The 24,890-nt window shown below is 42.8% G+C and overlaps 1 protein-coding gene across 4 annotated transcripts in view; it reads right to left on the bottom strand.

Moving 5' to 3' along the window:
• The window catches only part of GPAT4 (glycerol-3-phosphate acyltransferase 4), a 78,166-nt gene extending 65,984 nt beyond the window's left edge, over window positions 1-12,182 (bottom strand). The window contains exons 1-7 of one of the 4 annotated variants that reach the window (XM_030202053.1): window positions 12,058-12,161; window positions 6,419-6,634; window positions 6,179-6,307; window positions 5,507-5,806; window positions 3,591-3,660; window positions 2,497-2,794; window positions 1,952-2,026 (exon numbers count right to left, since the gene is read on the bottom strand). In XM_030202053.1, coding sequence (XP_030057913.1) covers window positions 1,952-2,026; window positions 2,497-2,794; window positions 3,591-3,660; window positions 5,507-5,665 — 602 coding nt within the window. In that variant the 5' untranslated portion in view covers window positions 5,666-5,806; window positions 6,179-6,307; window positions 6,419-6,634; window positions 12,058-12,161. Of the gene's footprint in view, window positions 1-1,951; window positions 2,027-2,496; window positions 2,795-3,590; window positions 3,661-5,506; window positions 5,807-6,178; window positions 6,635-11,735; window positions 11,757-12,057 lie in introns of those variants that run through there. The other 3 variants (XM_030202051.1, XM_030202054.1, XM_030202052.1) reach the window with 3 other exon arrangements.
• Between the last annotated feature and the right edge of the window lie 12,708 nt (window positions 12,183-24,890).

The raw sequence follows: 24,890 nt of genomic DNA, 5'->3' as shown, positions 1-24,890 counted from the left end.
TTTTATACTGCTTATCTCACAACATGAACACAGAAATCACAAATCTCTAAAACACACATCTGCTCATAAGGCACACCACCCACACATGTATTTGTTCACTGTAGATCAAGGTTCATGTATGAACCCAGTCTAGTGAGGCAGCATCACCTGCAACCTGTTTGCTGACCTTTCTATTTTTTTTTTATTGATCTGCTAATTTCCTCCTGCTCCTTTGATCTACCATTTCAAATTGGAACCAGCCTCTACAGGGGTTTCAAACAAAGGAGCCCTAATTTACACATTTCCATGAAGAACACAGGTACAAATCAAAGTAGGGTATACACAAAATTAGCACATATGAGTTATCTTGTTGGGCAGACTGGATGGACCGTGCAGATCTTTTTCTGCCGTCATCTACTATGTTACTATCCAGCTTATAATCGAAAATGATCGCCGGCCATCTTCCAACACAAATCAAGAGATGGCCGGCGATTTTTTAAAAGCGGTGAAACCGGTATAATCGAAAGCAGCATTTTTTACTGCATCGCCGCTTTCCCGTCGCTTCGGCGGCAAAAGTTCAAGGGGGCATGTCGGTAGATTAGCGAAGGTGGGACATGGGCGGGCATGGGCGTGGCTACCAGATGGCCGGCTTTCGCCGATAATGGAAAAAAAAAAAAGCGGCGTTAAGCAGTATTTCGCTGGCTTTACTTGGTCCTTTTATTTTCACGACCAAGCCTCAAAAAGGTGCCCCAACTGACCAGATGACCACTGGAGGGAATGGGGGGATGACCTCCCCATACTCAATCCTCTTCCAAACTAAAAAAATAAAACTAAAAACCTTTTTTGCCAGCCTGTATGCCAGCCTCAAATGCCATACCCACTTCCAAGACAGCAGAATGTGTTGTATCCTCAGACAGCCTTTCCCTGGTTGCGATGTGGCTCTCGGGTGAGTGTGACACCTTTTCTGTTAGGTGCCCTGCAGAGTCACATTAGCAATGCATTGTGGTGGGTGTAGGGTACTGGGCTCTACTCCCATGGTGCTTTTCCCCCCCTGCTAACTGGGTCAGAGCGTGCCCTGTTTTGTTTCCTGTTGGTCCATGCGGTAGTGGCCATTTTTGTAAGCCACTTTTAGATCCCTTTCCTGTGTTACCCACGTTAGAGAACGTAGTTCTTACCTTGCATGGTGCTGAAAGAGGGCAATGTACACCATTGTGCCAGCTCTGACCTACTGCTAATCTTAGTACCAGGGGACTCTTTGCCAGTGGGGCACAACCTCTGATCTGCAGTTAACTGTGAGTAAACGTGCTTATTTCAAGAAAGGACTTGTTCAGAGAGATTAGTCTTCAGGTGTGAACTGGTATGCCAAAGTTATACAACAGCAATAAGTCCTAGAGGCTGTATGCAGGTCCCTGGAACAATTTTAGTGGGTGCAGTACATTTGTGGGTAGTGGGTTTGGGGGGCTCAGCTCCCAAAGTAAGGGAGCTATGCACGTGGGAGCTTTTCTGAAGTCCAGCGCAGTGATCCCTAGGGTGGCTGGTTGGTGTCCTGGCATGTCAGGGGGGCCAGTGCACTAAAAATGCTGGGTCCTCCCACGGCCAAATGCCTTGAATTTGGCCGGGGTTTGAGATGGCCGACATAACTTTCCATTATCGCTGAAAAACAAACCCGGCCATCTCAAACCCGGCGAACTCCACAGCATTTGGCCGGGCTAAACCGTATTATCGAAAAAAAGAGATGGCCGGCCATCTTTTTCGATAATACGGTTCCGGCCCGCTGTAGCGCCGCCGGCGATCTATTTCGCCGGCGACGTTCAATTATGCCCCTCTATGTTACTATGTTCTCATTATTTTAAAATCTTCTTTTACTGGAGCCAATATGCATATCCCTATTGTATACCAGTAAAGAATTCCTGTGAATACTTTCAATCTGTAATGGATAACAGGACATACATGGTTTTACCATGACTCTTACCGTCCACTGGGTAATAAGCCCACCAAAGTAGTTCCAAATACCAAAAGACTTATTCCTGTGATAGCCAGAGCAATTCTGAAAAAGAGCGGACACAGTGTTACAGCATCTGAACCCATATACACCCCTTTCTGCAATGCATGATGAACAGCAAAATTACAGTCTATGTAGAAGAATTCACCCAGTGCCCAATCAATGATTCTTCAGCAAACCAAGGCAACAATATAGTCAGTCAAAATGCATCTCCATAGAATACAGAACATACGCATTGCCATACTGGGTCAGACCAAAGAGCCATCAAGTCTATTATCCTGTTTCCAGCAGTGGCCAATCCAGGTCACAAGTACCTGACAAGATCCTAAAAAGGTTTTTATGCTGCTTATCCCAGGAATAAGCAGTGGATTTTCCCCAAGCCCATCTTAATAATGGCTTATGGACCTTCTTTGCAGGAACATGTTCAAATCTTTTTTTTAAGCCCTGTTAAGCTAACTGCTTTTACCACATTCTCTGGCAATTAATTCAAAGGTTACCCCCAATTACAGACTCACCGCAGGGGCAAAAGAAAACCATAGCGAATGAGCACGCCCAGTCCCCACAGCACAGTCAGGCGTACACTGATGTGCTGGAAGTTATAGTTGGTTCGACTCAGCAGGTTCCAGGTCTCCAGCTCTTCAGCAGAAAATCTCTTTGTCACTTCATCATCCATGATGGTCTCCATCCCCTTCCGACAGAAATAGAATATGTCTGACAGCTCAAACTCAGGCGTGTCCAAGCTCTTACTGCTACCACTCCTCCGAATCTCCTTGATCTCCTCCTCAAGGGATGTTGGGTCTTTGGCAATGATTCCTGCAAGAGGCAAAGCTTACATCATCCCGGTCGTCTCACACGAAGGGAGAAACAATTCTATGCATCCCAGAACTAGTCTACATGCAGAACTCAGCCTATGGAAAGAATTATTATTTTTTTTTTTTTTTTGGGGGGGGGGGGGGATGCACAGGTAGAAGGGGTGGTTTCATTTTCATATATAACAATAGCAAGAACCACCTCCCCACCAGCAAAAGAGGAATCAGCCAGTCAATCACATTATATGGAGAATTCTGCCAGCAGATCAAGACAACATGAGAGAGAAAGAGAGAGAAAGAAACAAAAAAAGGATGAGAATGATGTTAAGGGAAAGGTATGAGTGAGTGAAGGGGGGGAAAGAGTGCAGTGAATTGGAGAAGGGGTGAAAATTGAGAAAAGCAAATGCATCACAACCCCGAGATCCTCTTATATCTCAGGGAGCAAGGCTGCAAACATGTGAGACGTCTAGAAATAATATTGAAACTCTTCCCATTTATCTACCACACTCCTGACAACATTGTCCCCTCTTTCCTAATATTTCAGATCAGCAAACTGGCAAAACACATCCATCTTCCCCCTTCCTTCCAATCATGAAAGGCACCCTCCCCCCACCTCACACACACTGTCTTCATAGTAATTTGAAGTGTTTTAAGAAACCTTTTCCTAGAAATGTTTGGGGATCCCTACTATACAACACTACTTATAATCTATAAGAATTAAGTAATTTAGTGGAGGAATGACAGATTTCCTTAGCAATATTACAAGTGAAAACTACCATTTGTACATCAAGACTCCTTACCATTTGTGTTGGATTTATAGAGTGGATGGTTCTTCTCTCTTGCCCCTCTCTCGAGCCTCAGTGTTGCCCACTATGAGAATACATCAAATGAAGAGAGAATTGTCAAGCAAGAATGGGCTACTAACAAGTGTATGAGGTTGAAAGGGGAAGGACAAAGCTGCACACTGGAGTTCTCTTTTCTTTCTCCACCCTCTTTTATGCATTTTTTTCCTGTTCTTGACAGGAAAATCTTTTCATGTTGCTCAGGTAGGGCCAGAAACAGGGGTCAGAGCTTCTGATGTTATCAGTCTGCTCTTCTTGCTGATGAGTAGTTGAACGGCTCACTACTTCATGCAGCAAACAGGTGCTGGGCACATCACACCACTTTTCCCAATTCCCTCCCTTATTTTCCTCCCCCTGCCAGCTGCCAAGCACCTCCCTGCCTAGCTAGGAGCCAAAACACCTATTTATTGAGAAAAAGACCAACTTAGACTCCGCTCAAGGTCACAATATCAAACTACTAGCGAGCTCCCAGCAAGCAGGCAACCCGCCAGCCCTCTCTGTAACACTATCTTACAGGGAGAATAGAAACAAGGAAGAACATAAAACCACCACAGACCCTTTACAACCTATGGAGTGCTCACAGCTCATGAAGTTCATGAGCAGGGAACGGGTCACAAGTACCAGATCTGGTGGTAGTCTTGGGGAAGTTACAGCTTTTACTCCTGGGGGAATTCTGCACAAATTCAGTATTACGCAGTGGCGCAGAATTCCCCATCTACACAGAATTCTGAATTCGGTACTTTGCTTTCTGGCCAGCTGCCTCCCTCCCTGGCAATAAGAGGAGCTGCACAGCCACAGGTTGGACTACTTCCTCCTCTGCCACCTTCATTCCTGGCAGTTTTAATCTGCGTGGGTCAAAGGAACAGGCCTGGGATGGCAGAGAAGCAGCCCAATGTGCGGCTATGCAGCTCCTCCTCTTGCTTTGCTGGAGCAGTGAGAGTGCAGGGACTGGGGGGCTAAGGAAAAACATGAATGGTGGTTGTGTGCTCTGTTGTGGTGGTGCCTGGGGAGGGATGCCAGCCCTTGTAATCATGGAGTTCTGCACAAGAAAATTACAAATAATGAGTTCAGAATTTTAAATTTTCTACTAAAAATCTGATGGCCAGTTGTATGCTAGGAAATCCATCCCTAGACCAGTCTGCTAAGCACTCTATGCAATTCCTACGACTACACATTGGAAGTCGACAGAATAAAGTCTCACTGGCTTACAGAAAGACAGGGTCCTTCCTTACTTTAAATCCCTCTTGGAAATAGGACCAGTGAATAGTCAACAAGAACAGGACAGGGAAAAACTATAGATAATTCTCTGGGGAGACAGCAAGGAAAGCTTAATAGAAATACAATAACTTTTAAATAATACCCAACTTTATCTCATCTCTCCCCAATTGAACAATGGTTCTAAATGACTCCTAATATAAAATGCTGCTACACAATGGGAGTTCACATTATTTCTGCTGGGAAAGTTCTCTACTTTCACTTATTTCCAGGACACACTTAGTCATGGGATATTCTTAGCTCAGAATTATTTTTCTGTTTTCTTGCCTCACCAGGTAACATTCTGAAATGGTTAGAAAGTTAACAGCCTGCGAGTTCTTTTCTTATGAACACTTCTCTGCAGTGTGTCTATTATAACAATCTAATGAAATCACGCATTTCCTTCCATGTTCTGTAAAGATATCTGAATGCACTCCACAGAGACACAAAGGCCCCTTTCAGGTCACTTTATATACACCAAACATTTGGGATCACCCTAGACACACTGCACACCAATCCAGTGAAATGAATGGGTTATCACTGCAAGGAGTTTATTGGTGAGACGAGGTGGTTACTGTAATAACTTACCACAGCAAAAGAAAGGCAGGGATATCACTTACCCGAAAAACTTTCAACAAAGATTTCATATAAATCCGGCGTATCCCAAAGGACACACCAAAAATGGCTGGGACAATAATGAAGACCATCAAGAGAGTGAACCAGAGGGTGAGAGAGATGCCCAGTAGGTTACAGAGCAAATTGTCAAAGGGCAGCAGCATCTTGCAGGGTCCAGAGTTGTAGGCAGCCTTGCAGAGACAAACAGAGCACGTTGGGGCTACAGGAAGAGGTCACCCCAGAGGGCACTGGCAAAGCTCTTGATGGCTTTATATCTGTTCCATTTTGTTAATCTTCTGCAACCTCTGAAAAAAACACACCAAATCCCAGATGAATAGATTTAATTCCAAAATTACACTCCCATTAAATACTGTGATGACAAAAGAACAGGCATATGTAGTTAGCATCAAAAGGCTGTTTCAGGCAGAGGTCTTCCTGCACAAGAGACAAGTGACGGGTTGGGGCAAGAGAAGAATTTCAGGTTCAGGCCTTAATTGTAAACCTCATGCTCAGAAAACCCGCCAAAGAATCCTTTCAAACAGAACAAGAGAGACTTGGGGAAATCCAGGTTGGAGAAATACTGCACAATATAGCCCTACTGAAGAAGCCTTTACTCTGAGTAAAGAAGACATCACACTGAGGCAGTCCTGCTGCAGAAGCATTTCTTCCCCACCCACCTTCCAAATTTCAGGAAAGCCTGGTCCAGAATGATTCCACATCAATGCAGCCCAGCCACATAAGAAGCCTTTATCCTGAGTCAGGCACTCCCAAGCCGCTCAGTCACTGAGAGCTACCTGCTTGCAAACCTTCGGACCACAATTTCCAGCCGGTTTAGTACATGAGGAATAGGAGGAGGATAGGAAAACATAAAACAATATTCTTGTGACAGGCATAGAACTTCCAGTTGTCTATCTTACAAATATTTTAGTTGAAAGAGTGCTGGAATAGAGACTCTCTTCATTAGGCTGGGGTCTTGTCTTGACTAATCCCTGCTGCTCTTTTCTATCAGGTCACAGTTATTCCTTTTTCTCAGTGTCTCCTCCTCTTATATCACGATCATCTCAGTCACTGAGAGCCACCTCCATGCTCCATGTCCTGATATCTTTGGCAGAGCAATCTCACATCTGGTAGTGCTGAAAGAAAGGAAAATAGAAGGGTGAACCAGACAAGAATGTCAGAGTGAAAGAGACTCTAGGACTTAAGAAGGGAAGAGCAGATCTTGAGAACAGGTTTGATCAACTAGGTAAGACAACCCCTTCTCTCCTTCTCCCCTTTACTGCACCTACTGAGACCTGAATCCCAAAAGGTCACCTCATCCACCCTTTTCCAGTAACTCGGCACCTCATAAACTACCAATGAAAAGGATCACTAGGAAAGAAAAAAGAGCTCTAAAAATAGTTACAATAAAATAGTTTCCATTAATTCTTTCTACAGAACAGCTAAGGACACATTGCAACAGTGTGACTCAGTGCTGCCAGTCAAGTGTCACTGGCAAAACAGCTATCTGGAAAAACACTTGACAAGTCCCTGCCCTCTCTTGTTCCAGGGCTTCTGCTATCTGACCCCTAGAGACTGCTACTCTCAGCTAAACATTACAGTTGAAGAGAGAAATCACCTTCTGTTCCTGAAGACAACTGATCTCTAAAGAATGGAAATAAAAACATTTGCACACACCACCCAAGGAGATTTCATTTCTAACAGACACCTTATTTCTCATCCAATCACAGACCACCATGCAGTATATTTACAAATTACAAATATTTTTCAGGGAAAAGGTGGTGGACAGATGGAATGGACTCCCAAAAGAGATGGTACAGACATAAACAGTAATGATTTCAAGAAAATCTGGGATAAGCCTAGAAGATCCCCTACAGCAAGGAGGTGAAGGGAAGGCCAGGGATTAACTGTGGTCTATGGCATCCCTAAGGAAGTGAAGTCTCTTTGATAAAATGGTCCTAATCGTCCATGTCTGATGTCATATTCTGGGACAACGGTTGTAATGGTGTAGGGAAGGTATAGGCAACTTACCCTTCATTCTCTCTAGGGCAGAGGCAGTAAGAAGGAATAAATATGATAATAACAAATGAAAAAGGGCAGGCCTAACAATAATGTAGGTCATGGGGAAGTCAGGCTAGTATTATCACCTCACAACGTTTCCAAAAAGTAATTAATCTTTGACAACCTAGCACTGTCTAACAAGATCTCAGAGACCTACGAGTCAGAATATTCAGGCAACAGCCTCCCTAGTTTAGGCAGCAGTTTAGATTATAGAAAAGCTTGGAGGTTAAGGTATGAGAGAGGAGGGGAGGGGTGGAGTATTTAATAGAACATGAGATCTCAAAGGTTGTCTACCCAGGTTGGTAGGGAATCAAAGAAAAAAAAATAGACTTGGATAAGGAGCAGATCTAGTTTTTACCTTCTTACACAATATCCTACTAGTGGTCAGCTGCAACAGGTTCTTAGCCTAGTTTTTCCTCTCCATGTTACTAACTGCATAAGTTAGCTGGCCTTTTTCTATCACCATCTAGTATGTTACTATGTAACTTTACTAACCATTACATATTTTTCTAGAGTTCATTCTATCATCTACAAAACATACTCTTTCCTGTGGAGGGTTCTTAATACATATGCTCTAAGTATGCTCTAAGTAGGGCTTTTGATTTTAGATCGTCTCCCTCCCCCCCCCCCCCCCCACAAATTTAGACAACCAATCCACCCCCAAAATTATGCATTAAAGGCAAACTAGGTTTGAGAGTGATGCAAGGCAATGATGAACAAGGCATGGGTCTGATTTACTAAGCTCCCCCCCCCACCACCACCACACATAATGGCAAAAGCGTTAACAAATCAGAACCCAAAGCTGGTGAGAACAAGGCATGAAGGGGGAGGGGGAAGAATTCAGGGGAATGGTTACAGGACTGCAGAAACTTTCACCTCCAGCTCATCAATTCAAGTTCAGTTCAAGTCACAAAGTACATCAATAGCTAGCCTATCTGAAATGAGTTTGTGGTGTCTATCCAGTCCAAGGACCATAACAGAAGCATTTCCAGTGCGGTCCATGTTAGATTCCTAGAAATCTGTGAGTGTTGTTGCACTTTGTTACTGAAATGCGACAAAGAGAAAACAAGTGAACTCCATCACTCCATCTTTACGCTGATGACTCCCAGATCTACCTCTCCACACCAGAAATCTCAGCCGAAATCCAGGCCAAAGTTATCAGCCTGCCTGTCTGACATTGCTGCCTGGATGTCTCAGCGCCATCTGAAACTAAACATGACCAAGACTGAGCTTCTTATCTTTCCCCCTAAACCAACCTCTCCTCCTCCCCCATTCTCTATTTCTGTGGATAACACTTTCATCCTTCCTGTCTCATCAGCTCGTAACCTTGGGGTCATCTTCGACTCCTCCCTCTCTGCACATAATCAACAGACTGCTAAAACCTGTCGTTTCTTTCTCTATAATATCAGCAAAATTCACCCTTTCCTTTCTGAGCACACTACCAGAACCCTCATCCACGTTCTTATCACCTCTCGCTTAGATTATTGCAACTTGCTTCTCACAGGTCTTCCACTTAGCCATCTCTCTCCTCTTCAATCAGTTCAAAATTCTGCTGCACGACTAATATTCCGCCAGGGTCGTTATGCTCATATTAGCCCTCTCCTCAAGTTACTTCACTGGCTTCCTATCCGTTTCCGCATACAGTTCAAACTCCTCTTATTGACCTACAGTGGTGGAAATAAGTATTTGATCCCTTGCTGATTTTGTAAGTTTGCCCACTGACAAAGACATGAGCAGCCCATAATTGAAGGGTAGGTTATTGGTAACAGTGAGAGATAGCACATCACAAATTAAATCCGGAAAATCACATTGTGGAAAGTATATGAATTTATTTGCATTCTGCAGAGGGAAATAAGTATTTGATCCCCCACCAACCAGTAAGAGATCTGGCCCCTACAGACCAGGTAGATGCTCCAAATCAACTCGTTACCTGCATGACAGACAGCTGTCGGCAATAGTCACCTGTATGAAAGACACCTGTCCACAGACTCAGTGAATCAGTCAGACTCTAACCTCTACAAAATGGCCAAGAGCAAGGAGCTGTCTAAGGATGTCAGGGACAAGATCATACACCTGCACAAGGCTGGAATGGGCTACAAAACCATCAGTAAGACGCTGGGCGAGAAGGAGACAACTGTTGGTGCCATAGTAAGAAAATGGAAGAAGTACAAAATGACTGTCAATCGACAAAGATCTGGGGCTCCACGCAAAATCTCACCTCGTGGGGTATCCTTGATCATGAGGAAGGTTAGAAATCAGCCTACAACTACAAGGGGGGAACTTGTCAATGATCTCAAGGCAGCTGGGACCACTGTCACCACGAAAACCATTGGTAACACATTACGACATAACGGATTGCAATCCTGCAGTGCCCGCAAGGTCCCCCTGCTCCGGAAGGCACATGTGACGGCCCGTCTGAAGTTTGCCAGTGAACACCTGGATGATGCCGAGAGTGATTGGGAGAAGGTGCTGTGGTCAGATGAGACAAAAATTGAGCTCTTTGGCATGAACTCAACTCGCCGTGTTTGGAGGAAGAGAAATGCTGCCTATGACCCAAAGAACACCGTCCCCACTGTCAAGCATGGAGGTGGAAATGTTATGTTTTGGGGGTGTTTCTCTGCTAAGGGCACAGGACTACTTCACCGCATCAATGGGAGAATGGATGGGGCCATGTACCGTACAATTCTGAGTGACAACCTCCTTCCCTCCGCCAGGGCCTTAAAAATGGGTCGTGGCTGGGTCTTCCAGCACGACAATGACCCAAAACATACAGCCAAGGCAACAAAGGAGTGGCTCAGGAAGAAGCACATTAGGGTCATGGAGTGGCCTAGCCAGTCACCAGACCTTAATCCCATTGAAAACTTATGGAGGGAGCTGAAGCTGCGAGTTGCCAAGCGACAGCCCAGAACTCTTAATGATTTAGAGATGATCTGCAAAGAGAAGTGGACCAAAATTCCTCCTGACATGTGTGCAAACCTCATCATCAACTACAGAAGACGTCTGACCGCTGTGCTTGCCAACAAGGGTTTTGCCACCAAGTATTAGGTCTTGTTTGCCAGAGGGATTAAATACTTATTTCCCTCTGCAGAATGCAAATAAATTCATATACTTTCCACAATGTGATTTTCCGGATTTAATTTGTGATGTGCTATCTCTCACTGTTACCAATAACCTACCCTTCAATTATGGGCTGCTCATGTCTTTGTCAGTGGGCAAACTTACAAAATCAGCAAGGGATCAAATACTTATTTCCACCACTGTATAAGTACATTCACTCTGCAGCTCCTCAGTACCTCTCCACTCTCATCTCTCCCTACATTCCTCCCCGGGAACTCCGTTCACTGGGTAAATCTCTCTTATCTGCACCCTTCTCCTCCACTGCTAACTCCAGACTCCATTCCTTTTATCTTGCTGCACCATATGCCTGGAATAGACTTCCTGAGCCGGTACGTCAAGCTCCATCTCTGACCATCTTCAAATCTAAGCTAAAAGCCCACATTTTTGATGGTGCTTTTAAATCCTAACCCTTGTTCACTTGTTCAGAACCCTTATTTTATCATCCTCACTTTAATATTTCCTTATCTCTTGTTTGTCCTGTTTGTCTGTCCTAATTAGATTGTAAGCTCTGTCGAGCAGGGACTGTCTCTTCCTGTGCAAGTGTACAGCGCTGCGTACGTCTAGTAGCGCTATAGAAATGATAAGTAGTAGTAGTAGTAACAAGTGAGATACAGTTACAATATAAGAACTTGCATTTTGTCACTGCTCTCTCAGATTTAAATAACTACAACACAAAGTACTTGATAGCACCCGAGTCAGGCAGCATGTACAACCCCCTGTCTTCACCATGTTTTCCAACTACATAAACATTCAGCATGTACCAGTTCTTTAAACTTACTAACAGCTCCAGATATATCCCAAACATCTTCCCAACCCTACACATCTTACAACACCCTGCCCTTATTACCCCACAGCGCTGCCCTCTACACCTCCCTTCCCCTCCTTTCCATACCCATCAACCTAGCATCCCACAGCCCTGCAATCTCCCCATTCAGGGCTGGTTTACTCTTACGGCAAGACCAGGCAATTCACTAAGATAGCAGGGCAGCAAAGAGTAGCTGGAACCAATATTCTGCATCCATCACACTACCCTGCACCACACAGCATTGCACGCATTACCCATCCCCCTGCCACTGCTAGCTGACATCCACTCTCTCCTCCTATACCCACGAGTCCACCACTAGCATTCCACAGACTTCACCCTACTACACCACCTCTGATTATCTGCACCCTGTCAACTCCTCATCCACGTCACTTCCCACTGCCATCCCAACCTCCCCAGCACCCGCCAACCCTCACTTCACCACATTAACCCCACACCCTCGAATCCCTTCTCTCCAGTACGATGAAGGGGTCCCAGCGAAAATACCACTAACGGTCTCAAAGTAGAAGAAAGGGAAAGCACACTGCCAAAACCTCCTCACCCCAACCCTTCACTCACCTCCCGCGGGCGACGAATCCCCCTACAGCCTTCAATGCGCAGGCGCAAAACCCACCTCCATACGAGTTCGCGCACAGTCGTGTGCACGCTCCGGACCACGCGGCTGGGAACGCGTCACCTCACCGGAGGAGAGGCAAAACTGACCAATCACGGCGGAGAAATTTACAAGCCGGCCGTATGTTTTGTCTGCGCCAGCGCACACTGAACGTGGTGTCTGTCCTTTCCAAACAGGAGAGGAAGGCGACCAGCCAATCAAAACGCAGATCGGGTGCTACGTTGTAATTGCTCCAGCTGGTAAATACCAAGGAGGTTGGGTAATACCAAGGAGGTTTAAAGTACTCCGATGTGTCAGGCCGGGCAGTGGGCCGATGAGTGAAAGCTGTTGTGTGATTGGCTGCTAACTTTAATTTGTGATGTAACATACTTATCCTTATTTTAATAACGTCACACGGTCAAGGCCTGGGAGGACTGTGAGAGGTGCTGGTGGTGGCTGCTGCTGGGCTGATAGCCTTTGTTTCATTACTGCTTGGTTGGCGATGGGATTGTTACAGAGCTTTTCCGCTGGGTCATTTATTTTGTAGGGCGGGACATGTCGTGACCATCATGGCATTGCTCTTATGAAATCCTTTCACATCCACTACGCCTCTTTGTGTTTTGTTCTCACAGTCTCTGTTCTAAACGCCACAGACTGGATAATTCCAAAAGCTCCGTTGTGGCACTAAGCACTTACTTCCAGGCTATAACAGACCTTTGTTTTTCTTTTGTTTAACCTGTTCTGCTATACACTAATATTTCATTACATTTGTGTTAAATCTGCTACAAGTCTAGTGTCTCCCAAATTTGTCCTGGGGGAACCCCAAAAGAAGCAAAAGTAGGGGTGGCACAAAGACCTTCCAGAGGTAAAATATTTAAAATTGTATTTAAAAGTTACCAATATAAGGCACAAAGGCCATAAAGACATCAACAATTTGAAACGAGGCATTTCTTATTTTTTTTTTTTGGGGGGGGGGGGGGTTGTTTTTGCCTGTGGGAGCCCCAGCCTTCCAGGTTTCCTGGATATCCACACTAATATGCACAAGATTGATATGCATGTACTGTTTCCACTGCATACAAACTACTCTTGTGCATATTTAGTGTGGATATCCAGAACACCTGACTGGCTGGGGTTTCCCTAGGACAGGGTTAGGAACCACTTGGTGCCCCTCCCCACCCCTAAAAAAATCCTGATGCCATTTATTAGAATTTAACTGACACTTGTTTTTAAGTTGTAGCACAAAGGAGTTACATTCAGGTAGAGTAAATATTTTCTGTCCCTGGTACCTGATGCAATGGAGGGTTAAGTTACTTGCCCAAGGGTACAAGAAGCTGCCATGGGATTTGAGCTTGGCTTCCATGGTGCTTAGCCTGCTTCTCTCACCTTTAGGTTATTTCACAGAGGTATTACTGGTATTCTTAGTTTGACCTGTATTGCACACTGAGCTGAGGACTTCAGTGTATTCACAGTGATGGCAAGGTTTTTCTAGGTGATGCCTCTTAATGTAGAACCTAGCATTATATATTTATTAATTAGGAGCAGTTTTCCACCTTAAAATTCAACTTGTTATTTAAGCTGTAAACACTTATGGGCCCAGTGTTCAAAGAAAGCAGCACTCCTAATTTTATGCTCATGTTATGTTCTTAAATTTGTGCCCTATTTTAATTCTAACTTAGGTGCTTATGAGGCGTATTTTCAAAGCACTTAGACTTACATAGGGCTTTGTACTTTGTGTGTCTAAGTGCTTTGAAAATGAGCCCCTATGTGGCCTCTTTTACCAAACCGCACTAGGGATTCCCATGCAGCAAATCCAACAAAGCCCATTTAAAATGGAATCACTAGTGTGGTTTAGTAAAAGAGGCCCTTAGGGTATGCACCTTGATTTGCCATGAGAGTCAGCAACCTGTGCTATAACAGTCCTGAAGATTGCTGACTTCCATTGTAAGTGAATAATGCTGCTTGTGAGACATCTCACAGGCTGCATTATTCCAGTGGGCTAGGAGCATCTAGGTCTAGGGTTCCTGGGACAGCCATCAAAGTGGCTCTCCTAGCGGTAGACACATGTGACTACCACTAGGTGTGCCATTCTGACAGCAACAGAAGGGCAGGAGCAACTGGGGATCACTCCTACCCCATGAACCTTAGACCACAAGGGAAAAGAGTATGAGCACAGGGGTGGGGGGGGGGGGGTTCATCGGGAGAGGGGGTATGGATCGGGGTGTTAGGGGCTGCACTGGGAGAGTGAGACAATGTGCTTGGGGAAGAGGATGTCCAGAATTGGCACCACAGCCTCTTTAAGACCTGGTCAGGAACATTGGGCCATGACTTTGAGTCCTGGTACAGTAAAATAACCCCCGTTTTATGGAGTGTCCCCTACTCATTTGGAAGAGGAACAACCATTTCCTATCTAGGCATTCCACCACACTTCTCATTTTATAGACCTCTACCATATATCCCCCTCAGCCATCTCTTCTTCGAGCTGACTTTTCTTCTCAAAGGAGCTGTTTCAACTCCCTTATTTACATTGTTTTTCTTTGCATCATTTTAGTTCCACTATATATATATATTTTTTTTTTTTTTGAGATAGGGCAACCAGAACTGCAAACTGTGGAAGGTACAGTCTCATCATGAATCAATGCATAAGCATTCTGATAGTCTCCTTTAATTTTCTGTTCCTTTCTGAATAATCCTAATTCTCTGTTTGCTTTTTTTTTTTAACCACTTCTGCCCACTGAGCTCAAGAATTCAATTTATTTTCCACAATGATGCCAAGATGCCTTTCTTGGGTGGTGACTCCTAATCTCAAAACTATCATTGTGTACCTATGATTAGGATTATTTTTCCATATATGCTTCACATTAAATTTCATCTGCTACTCAGATGCACAGTATCTAGATCTTCCTGAAACTCCTCACAAGCCCCTCATGCTTTGCGAACTTTAAATAATTTTCTCTTGCCTGGAAATCTGAAAACCCATTTCCAGCTCATTTATAAATAAGATGAAAAACATCAATCTCAGTACAGATCCCCAGGACACTCCACTGTTTACATTGTTTCACTGAGAAAACTAACCATTTAATCCTTCTATTTCTTTTCTTTGGACCCTGTTTACTAAGCAGTGTTATAGGCACATTAACGTTTTTAACTCGTGTTAATCGTATATGTGCCTACAATATCCCTGTAGTTGCCTACATGGTTAGCGCACGCACTAAGTGTAGGCGTGCTAAAAAAAACACTAACGCACCTTAGTAAACAGGGCCCGTAATCAGTTCCCAGTTCACCCTAGGTCATTGCCTCCAATTCCATGACTTTATAATTTCCTCAGGCATTTGTCATGAGAAAATGTCAAATACATATTAGCTGACTCACCTTTATCCCTGAAAAGAATTCTAAGGGATGGATAAAGCAAGACTTCTCTTTGCTAAATCCATGTTGGCTCTGCCCCATAGTCTTGTTAATATAGACAGTAACTTGTTTTCAGAAGCTTCTACCATATTGTCTGGCAGTGACATCAGGCATCGGCCTAGTTTCCCAGATTGTCCCGGGAGCCCTTTTAAAATTGGTCACTCTGCAGTGCTCGGGTACTGTAGCTGATTTTTAATGATAGGTTACAGATGATTAATAATAGTTCTGCATTTTCACCTTTGCGTTATTTTAGAACTCTGGGGTGTATACTCTGCAGTCCTGGTGCTTTATTACTCCTTAATTTGTGAATTTACTCTGTTACATCTTCTCTGGTCACTATGATTTGTTTCAGGTTCTCTGAGTCATCAGCATCAATTTCTAGCAGGGGTATCTCGTTGACCGCCTCCTCAATAAAGAAAGATACCTGTATGGAGCCAGAGTTGAAGCCTTGATAACTGGTACTACTCCTTACAAGTTTCAAACCTGTGCTAATTTAGTCCCTTAGTGTGCTTGTTATCTTGTGTCTAAGCATGTGTTTCCCTGTGTAATTCTATAATAAAACTATATGGAGTCAGTATATTAGCGTTCTTCATTGCAAAGCCCAAGGGCCAATGGCAGTCATCCTCCCCCTCCCATTTCTTCACACTTGCTGCTGATATAGCTCCATAAGTAGTTATAATATTCTTTTTGTTTTTCTTTAATTTTAAAAATAATATATCCCAAAATAGAACATACTGAGATAATCCAGAAATATACAAATCATACTATTCAATAGAAGGAAATAATTATAAATTCAATCATCCACAATATAAAAATAAAGACCCAAGATATAAGAAATATTAATCAAAAGAAAAAGATATTCTAATAGGGTATCACTCACTCCTAACCCTCACTTGCCCTGTCCTTTTATCCTCACCTTTTTATTCCCTTACCCTTAATTGTTCTGTCTGTCTGTCTTATTTAGATTGTGAGCTCTTTGAGCAGGGACTGTCTTTTTGTGTCTGGTGTACAGCGCTGCGTAGGCCTTGTAGCGCTATAGAAATGATAAGTAGTAGTAAAGCCTCCAGGACTAAACTGAACACCCTAGTAAAACTTCCCCAAGCTCCTAGCACAGTCCAGCTCTACTGATTTATAAAGACACATGGTCCATTTACTCTGTTCAGCATGGTGGGTACTGCCGTACCTGCATTTTGAACCAGCCCATGCTCTGCTAAGCACACTTCCCAATCCATGGTCGGCGGTGCAGTGCTCATGCACTATTAGCTTCCAAAAACACATTCCCGATTGCTTTATCGACAAATAAATTTTACATTTGTTTCCAAAGTGATACATTTTGAAATTAAGGTAAATTTAAAAACAAAAATTAAATAGTTACAAAATAACCATAGAATAGACTTAAAGTATAGAAAAAAGCATTTACACACCATACCGGTCCATGCTGTGATCGTTCCCCCCCCCCCCCCCCCCCCCCCCCTTGCAAACCATGCCGGTCTATGTCCTGATCGCGCCACCCTTCACCCTGCAAACCATACCGGGCCATGATGTGATCGAGCCCCCCCCCCCATCACTTTCCACCCTGCCATATCGGCCCATGCTCTGATCGTGCCTCCCCCCACCTTCTACCCTGCAAACCATACCGACCCATGCTCTGATCGTGCCTCCCCCCACCTTCCACCCTGCAAACCATACCGACCCATGCTCTGATCTTGCCCCCCCTTCCACCCTGCAAACCAAACCGGCCCATGCTCTAGTTTCTACCCCCTCCCTCCTCCCATAAACTATACCAGCCCCATGCCCTGCTTGCTACCATTTCCCCTGCAAACCATACCGGCCTGTGCTCGAATGCCCCTCCAGCCCAGACCAGGTTCTAATCTAATGCCTCCTTCCCCATTTTCGACTCTTGTGCTCTGTCTTATGCTGTGCTACCCCTATCCACACTCTTTTGCGCTTCTCACCTTCTCCCCCCCCCCCCCCATCCCATTCTGTGTTCCAGTCCATACTCGGCAAAAGGTAAAAGACGGATACAGCGGGATCCTCCCGGATTCAATTACAAAAACCTTTAAAAGTTCATTTTTTTTTCTTTTCCCAGGCATTTAGTTACGGACATTTCCTCCATATTCTGCTGTCCCACAGATCTATTTATGATTTTTTTTTCTCCTTCAGCAACGTGGAGAAAGCGAGGCAAAATCCAGAACTCTTACCTGCTTCTGGTTTACTCCTCCAGCCCTCAGCGTTACACTGCTGGAATGAATGAGAATTTAAGAGTAGTCTGCACCGCTGGGCTGGCCCAAACTAGAAAACTTTCCCCCGTCACGTGGTCACTCTCCGGCAGCCAATTACGAATGAGAAAAGAAAGTGATGGAAGGAGCAGGAGCACACGCAGGATAGAACCAAGGTGGTTAGATGAAAACAAGAGATGGGGTAAGCCTAGTTAGCCCATTACATGGCTGAAGCAATAGATTGAGAAACTCCTTGCTAAATCCAGTAGGTGGAGATTGCCACAATTTTCGCTCACCCAAAACAGCAAACGCAATTGAAAAGAATTGGCACAGCTTATTAGAAATAAAGGACTGCCTATATGTGATCCATTCTGTAAAAAGTCAAGCCTTTGGGGGGTTTATTTTTATTACTTATTTGACAGGTTTTTCATTTATTTTAAAGCTTCCCATTTAGATCTAAGTATCATGCAAAGGAACCACAACAAGTGGAAAGAACACCAAAGTCCCATATAAAAGACACAGTTGGACAAAACGTGGGAACAGGACTACACTCTTCAAAAGAGGCCATGCGTTTTCGATATGTTGTTGAAAACTTTTATTTGATGATGACTCATCACGGTACCATGTTTTGGCACATCCATGGCTGCCTCAGGAGTCTTAATGAAAATATTCAACAACTGCAGATATTTCCGTTGACGTATCTTTAAAAAATGAGCATAATTGGTCTTTATAAAGACCGTTGGTGAATTAGAAGAAACGTGGCATCCATAAGCGACATGTTACTTCTAATTCACCAACAGTCTTTATAAAGACAAGTTATGCTCATTTTCTAAAGATACGTCAACGGAAATATCTGCAATTGTTGAATATTTTCATTAAGACTCCTGAGGCAGCCACGGATGTGCCAAAACATGGTACCGTGATGAGTCATCATCAAATAAAAGTTTTCAATAACATATTGAGAGTCCTTGGCCTGTTTTGAAGAGTCTGATCCTGTTCCCACTTTTTGTCTGATATAAATATCATGAAATAAAAATTAACTATCATTAAAACTGCTTAAAAAAATTATTGTAGCTGGTAGAAACAGCAGTTATAAACTCTGTATTTTGTGCTTATTTTTCTACACTGTTCTATACAATACAGATGGCCAAATTTCCGTGAGGATATCCGGTTTCCTGATGGGTTCATCTTAATTGTTGTTGTAATCTGTCTTGGGAAGCCTGGTGTTATAAAGATGGAATATATTGAAATTAAATATAAGTAAAATTAAACTCTCCTTTCATTGGGACACATGGAATCACATCTTCATTTGTTTTGTAGAAGTTTGCATTTTAGATACACAAATGGATTATTCTGTGTTGAACATGTTTCAGGGACAAGTGGTTTTATAAGTCAAAATAAAAATATTTTGTTTCATGCAGATCTCTTGTTTAAATATAACTAAATGGGCTATAAGCCCCTAATGCAGTCCATTGGTTTTCTTATATTTTGTTCTTGTGATGGCTTATACTGTGCCAAAACAGAAAACTCTTATCTCTAACAGGCCGATAATAAAATGAGCTCATTGTGAACACTATCCACCTTAAAAGGTTGTTTTGTGGCTGTACATGAGGAATTGGTATATATGGTTTTGCTCCTAGTCATGCATCCAAAGGTTATATAATCCTTTCGAGAAAACCAGTTCATCGTTTTACTTATTAGTAGAACATAACCACAGAGGCATGGTCTGTTCGCATTTTCAATATGGTAATAGTAGAGCCCAGCTAAGGAACAGGTTATTTTGAATTAGTCTTCACTGGACCAAACTTGCTTTCTTTGTGCCATCACCATCGAGCACAAGGTGGAGGATAAAGGATTTTTTTTTTACATTTATATCACACATTATTCCAAGCAAACTCGGGTTCAGTGTGGATTACATTTGAAAATACAGTGAGATAGAATAATAGAATTCAGTTATTGTGGGAGCAAGTAAATGGATATGTCTGAAACATTTAACAAAGTTCAGATTAGCATATGTACCCAATGGGTATGTAAATTGCAGATTATTTTTGATGCTTTACTTGAATGGTTGGTAAGGAACCGTTTGAAGTTGAATGTAGAAAAACCAATTACTTTATTTTAGTGGAAATCCTTTGTGCACTTTTCCTGAAACTGTATTAATATCCAGAGTTTCTGTTAAAGTAGGTACCCAAGGAGTATTGTTTGATTCTCAATTCTCCTTTAGACCCCAGACAACAATTGGCTCACAATTCTTACTTAAGCTTCATCTATTAAGTACATTTCGGAGACTTTTGCTAAAAATGGATTTAGTATGAGTTGTTGAATCTATGGCTCTGAGTGGCATTGATCATTGTAACATAGCCTATTTGGGTATACCTGCTATTGCTATTAAATTTATGCAAATGGTACAGAACTCAGTGATTTGTTTGTTTGATTAGTTGAAGTTTGAACATATAACAGTATTTTTTTAAATATTGAAGTGGTTACCAATTGCTTATCACATAAAATGTAAGTTACTTTTGTTGTTACATAATGTCTTGCATCAGGAATCTTCTTTGTATTTGAAACATGTAATATATTAAATATGTTCCATCTCATCAATTACGTTCGCTGATGTCTTGGGGATCTTGTAATACTGCCCTTAAATCAAGTACATTTAGACCTGACTAGAAGAGGAACTTTTTTGATAAAGGGACCATCTATTTGGAATAAGCTACCTAATCATCTTAAAAATGAATGTCTAGAACAAACATTTAAATGCCAACTGAAAGCACATCTGTTATACTATATGCCTGAAAATGCTACTTTATTATCCATTTGAGAGACCCGGACATTTTTTTTTTATTTTGATTGTGTATTATGAAGAATTTGTATTATATTTTCCTTTTTATATGATTTTATGTATGTAGCTTTTGTAAGCCACTCTGGATAAGGGCGGGTTAAAAATAATAAATCCAATCCAGTTTAAAAGTCTGTCCTTTAATGATGCCACATGTTCAGAAATCATAACCATAGGTATAGACAGTTATTCAAATATTATCATGTGCATACACCAGAACAGGCATCCATACATGCATTGCAAAAGTAAACAACAACTTCTACAGAGTACATCCAAAACTTAGGGGACTATTTACTAAGCTCCGCTGTAAGCGCGCAAACATTTTAGCGCACACTAACAATAGAGACACCTATAGGAATATAATGTCATTAATGTGTGCTAATTTTTAACATGTGCTAAAAAGTTAGCATGCTTAGTAAAACAGGGCCCTTAATTTTTATTTTCTCATTTCCATCTTCCAAAACTCCTGACAGGAGACGTACAGATCAGCAGGACCCATAGCAGTCCAAAATAAAAGTAGAGTCAGAAACAATACAGTTTATACCCAATTGTTGAACCACACTTAGGATTCACCTTTGGGTTTAAAAAGCAAACCCATGTGCATATAAGGACTGGATAAACAAATTAAAACAAAGTTTAGAGCAAATGCCCTTAATATGCAATACTTTGTAGCAATAATGAAATAGAGATGGAATATTCACATAAGCAAGCAGCTTGAGCCACCAGATGTATTTTTCATTGAGTATAATTAACTTTGAATGAACTTGGCAGCTAATAGTGTGCTAAACTGGGCAATACTGGCACATTTAGACTGACTGGACAGAATTTCTGCAAGAAGTACATTTTTATAATATACCACTGCAATCCACAAAACACATGCCATCTTTTTCCTTTGATGTAGGCACAGGAAAAAAAAAGATATTAATTGCTCCCAGGTTTCAACCTTATTAATGTGGGTTTTTTAAAATTGTACTTATAAGTAGTAAGCCTGATTGTTAAGCAACTGATTCTCATAACATGATATCTGTTTTGGTGGTCCTTTACTAAGGATAATGGAAAAAAGAAGGCCAGCTCTGACAAGCATTTGGCCGGCTTCACTTGGTCCATTTATTTTTAGGACCAAGCCTCCAAAAAGTGCCCAAAATGACCAGATAACCACCGGAGGGAATCAGGAATCACCTCCCCTTACTGCCCCAGTGGTCACCAACCCCCTCCCACCCCCCAAAAAATTTAAAATTCATTTTTTTTGCCAGCCTCAAATGTCATACCTAGCTCCATGACAGCAGTATGCAGGTCCCTGGAGCAGTTTTTAGTGGGTGTAGTCCCCTACCTGTTACACTTGTGGTGGTAAATGGGAGCCCTACAAACCCCCCACTGTACCCACATGTAGGTGCCCCCCTTCAGCCCTAAGGGGTGAAGTTGTGGGGAGTGGGATTTGGGGGGCTCAGCACACAAGGTAAGGGAGGGTATGCACCTGGGAGCAATTTTTGAAGTCCACTGCAGTGCCCCCTAGGGTGCCCTGGCATGTCAGGGGGACCAGTGCACTACAAATGCTGGCTCCTTCTATGACCAAATGCCTTGGATTTGGCCAGGTTTGAGATGGCTGCCATTAGTTTCCATCTCTAAAGCCGGCCCAAATGTTGAGATTTGGCCGGCTCTGACCGTATTATCGAAACGAAAGATGGCCGACCATCTTGTTTCGCTATGCCCCTCCACATTACCTGTACTCTCCAGGTACTATTCAGGTAGTGAACAAATGTTTAGATAGTTTTATAATTCATCCATATTCAGTTACCCTGTATTATGTGCTGTTTTGTACCATCTGTTTTTATGGTTTACTGTTCAATATTTTAATGACAATAAACATTTTTCGTTTATTGCCTCTGCTTGTGTGGACTGATTAACAATCCTGGTGGTTTGTGTGTTGGGTCTGTGGGTGCTTCCTAGGAACTGTGGGACCACTGGAAGTGTGGCCTCAGTAACCTAGGAATCACTGGGGATAATTTGAGAGTGGGAGACTCGTCCAGAAGTGGTTGGGACCCAGTCAGTGGGAGGAGGGTGCTAGTGTAGAGCACAAGTGGTAGGTGCAGACAGACCTGTTTTAGGATCTTGCCAGGTACTTATAACCTGGATTGGCCACTCTTGGAAACAGGATGCTGGGCTTGATGAACTTTCGGTCTATCCCAGTATGGCAATACGTATGTTCTTATGATTCACTAATCGATGAAGAAACAGATAAATAGTGATCTAATTTACCCCATTTGCATTTATGTTTACACATAGCAGGAATAAATTTCAATTAAATATCCTCATATTTCTTAAATAACAAAACTGTGTTCCACCACATTAAAATTGGTAAACTTGAATTGTCCTTCCATTGAATGATCAATTTAAGAACAATGGAATAACGTCCTAGACGAGGTTTAGCTATGTGTGCCTGCCTCTGCGGGCAGGTCAAGGCCATACCCCCTCCCCCCGAATGGCCAGCAACTTCCTTTCCTTTTCCTACCCTACTGGATCTAGTATCTGGCCTTCCCTTCCCTATCCTGTTCGCCGTAGGTCCAGCATCTCATCTCCCATTCCTTCCTCTTGTCCTGGGACTGGATTGGATTTATTTTTAATCTACCCTTATCCAGGGCGACTTACAAATGCAATGTACATAAAATCACATACAAAAATATACAGTACAAATTCTTCTTGGTACACACACACACACACAAAAACAACAATGTCCAGGTCTTTCAAATAGAGAGACATGTTTGTGTAACATTTGCAGGCACAGAATATGCCAAGCATATCAAATGTGCTTTCAGTTGGCATTTAAATGTTTGTTTTAGATGTTAATTTTTAAGACATATAGGTAGGTTATTCCACAAAGATGGTCCTGTTATTTAAAGAAGGCATTACACAAGATCACAAGACATCAGTGATCATAACTGACAAGATGGTACATATTTTTGTACAGTATGTGTCAAATACAAAGAAGATTCCTGATACAAAACGTTATGTAACATCAAATATAGTTTAAATTTTATACGATAAGCAACTGTCAGCCACTTAAATCTTTTAAAAAATACTGTTATAAGTTCAAATTTCGGTAAATCGAACAACAAACAGACTGCTGTACCATCTGCATAGATTTGATACCAGTAACAGGTATACCCAAGTAGGCTATGTTACAATAATCAATGCCACTCAAAACCAGATTCAACCACTCATACTAAATCCATTTTTGGCAGAAGTCTCTGCAATACACTTAGAAGACTGGCCTTTTTCCCTTTCCCATGTAGCCACTACAAACCATAAACCCTACCTCTTCTGAAACTGCTCCAAAAATACTCTGTGCCAGTGCAGAGCCTTTCAGTTGAGACCCGCAATCAAGGGCTGCTGCTGTCCTGCCCTCATTTGGCACATTTCCTGGGGGGGGGGGGGGGGAGAGTTGGGATACAATAGTGCTTGAATGCAAACCTCTACTGGAAGAGTATTTTTGAGCGCCTACATGGGCAAAGGAATGGCGAGAAGATGCTGGCCCTTGGGGAAGGACTGGGACAGAAGATGCTGCCCTACTATGCTGCTGCTTACCTAGGCAGATGCCTACTGCATCTATTGACAAACAATGTGAGGAACTATTTTTTCACAGAAAAGGTGGTGGATGCCTCAAATAATCTCACAGAGGAGGTAGATGGAGCCGACGAAAAGAGAAACTGCAAAAAGGAGTAGACTATACATAGAGGATCCCTAAATGAGAAAACGATGGAAGCCAACCATTGAACATTTAATCTCAAAACATCAATGAAATGATTTTCTGCATTCTAGGAAGGTACAGGGCACAACCTACATAGAGTAACAGTTACAACTCTAATTCAGAGCCTGCCCTTTCACTAGGTGCAATGAAGCAGTCACAAAGAGCACCAGAATTTGTGAGGGGTAGCAAAACTGCCAGCCAGTGGAGCAACATGATGGGCAGGGATCCTCAGGCCCTGTTAGCCAAAAGAGAATTGAGTTAGCCAGATGAGAGTGAGAGCATGTGCTGCGGCTCCCCACTACTCTTCTTCCTTAAGGCTGGCACCACAAGCACATTCAAAAACACAAGGCCACAGGAACAGCATTTCCTGATGCTTATCTAATGTATTACAAAATAACCACCAGGAAATGCTGGGCCCTTTTTAAACATGCTTCCAGCGCCAGCCTCCAGAAGGAATAGCAGCAACTAAGTCAGGATCTGCACAGTGGAGTGGCAGGTTGGCAGAACAGGCAGAAGGCTAATTTGCCTAGGGCACTTGGTACCCTTGCACTGGCCCTACCTAAATAAAGGCACAATGGGATGATGAAGGCA

Source organism: Microcaecilia unicolor, chromosome 4, assembly GCF_901765095.1.
Source record: "Microcaecilia unicolor chromosome 4, aMicUni1.1, whole genome shotgun sequence".
Taxonomy (NCBI): Eukaryota; Metazoa; Chordata; class Amphibia; order Gymnophiona; family Siphonopidae; genus Microcaecilia; species Microcaecilia unicolor.
The sequence above is the reverse complement of the archived record's forward strand: the minus strand, read 5'-3'. Positions and strand labels throughout refer to the sequence as shown.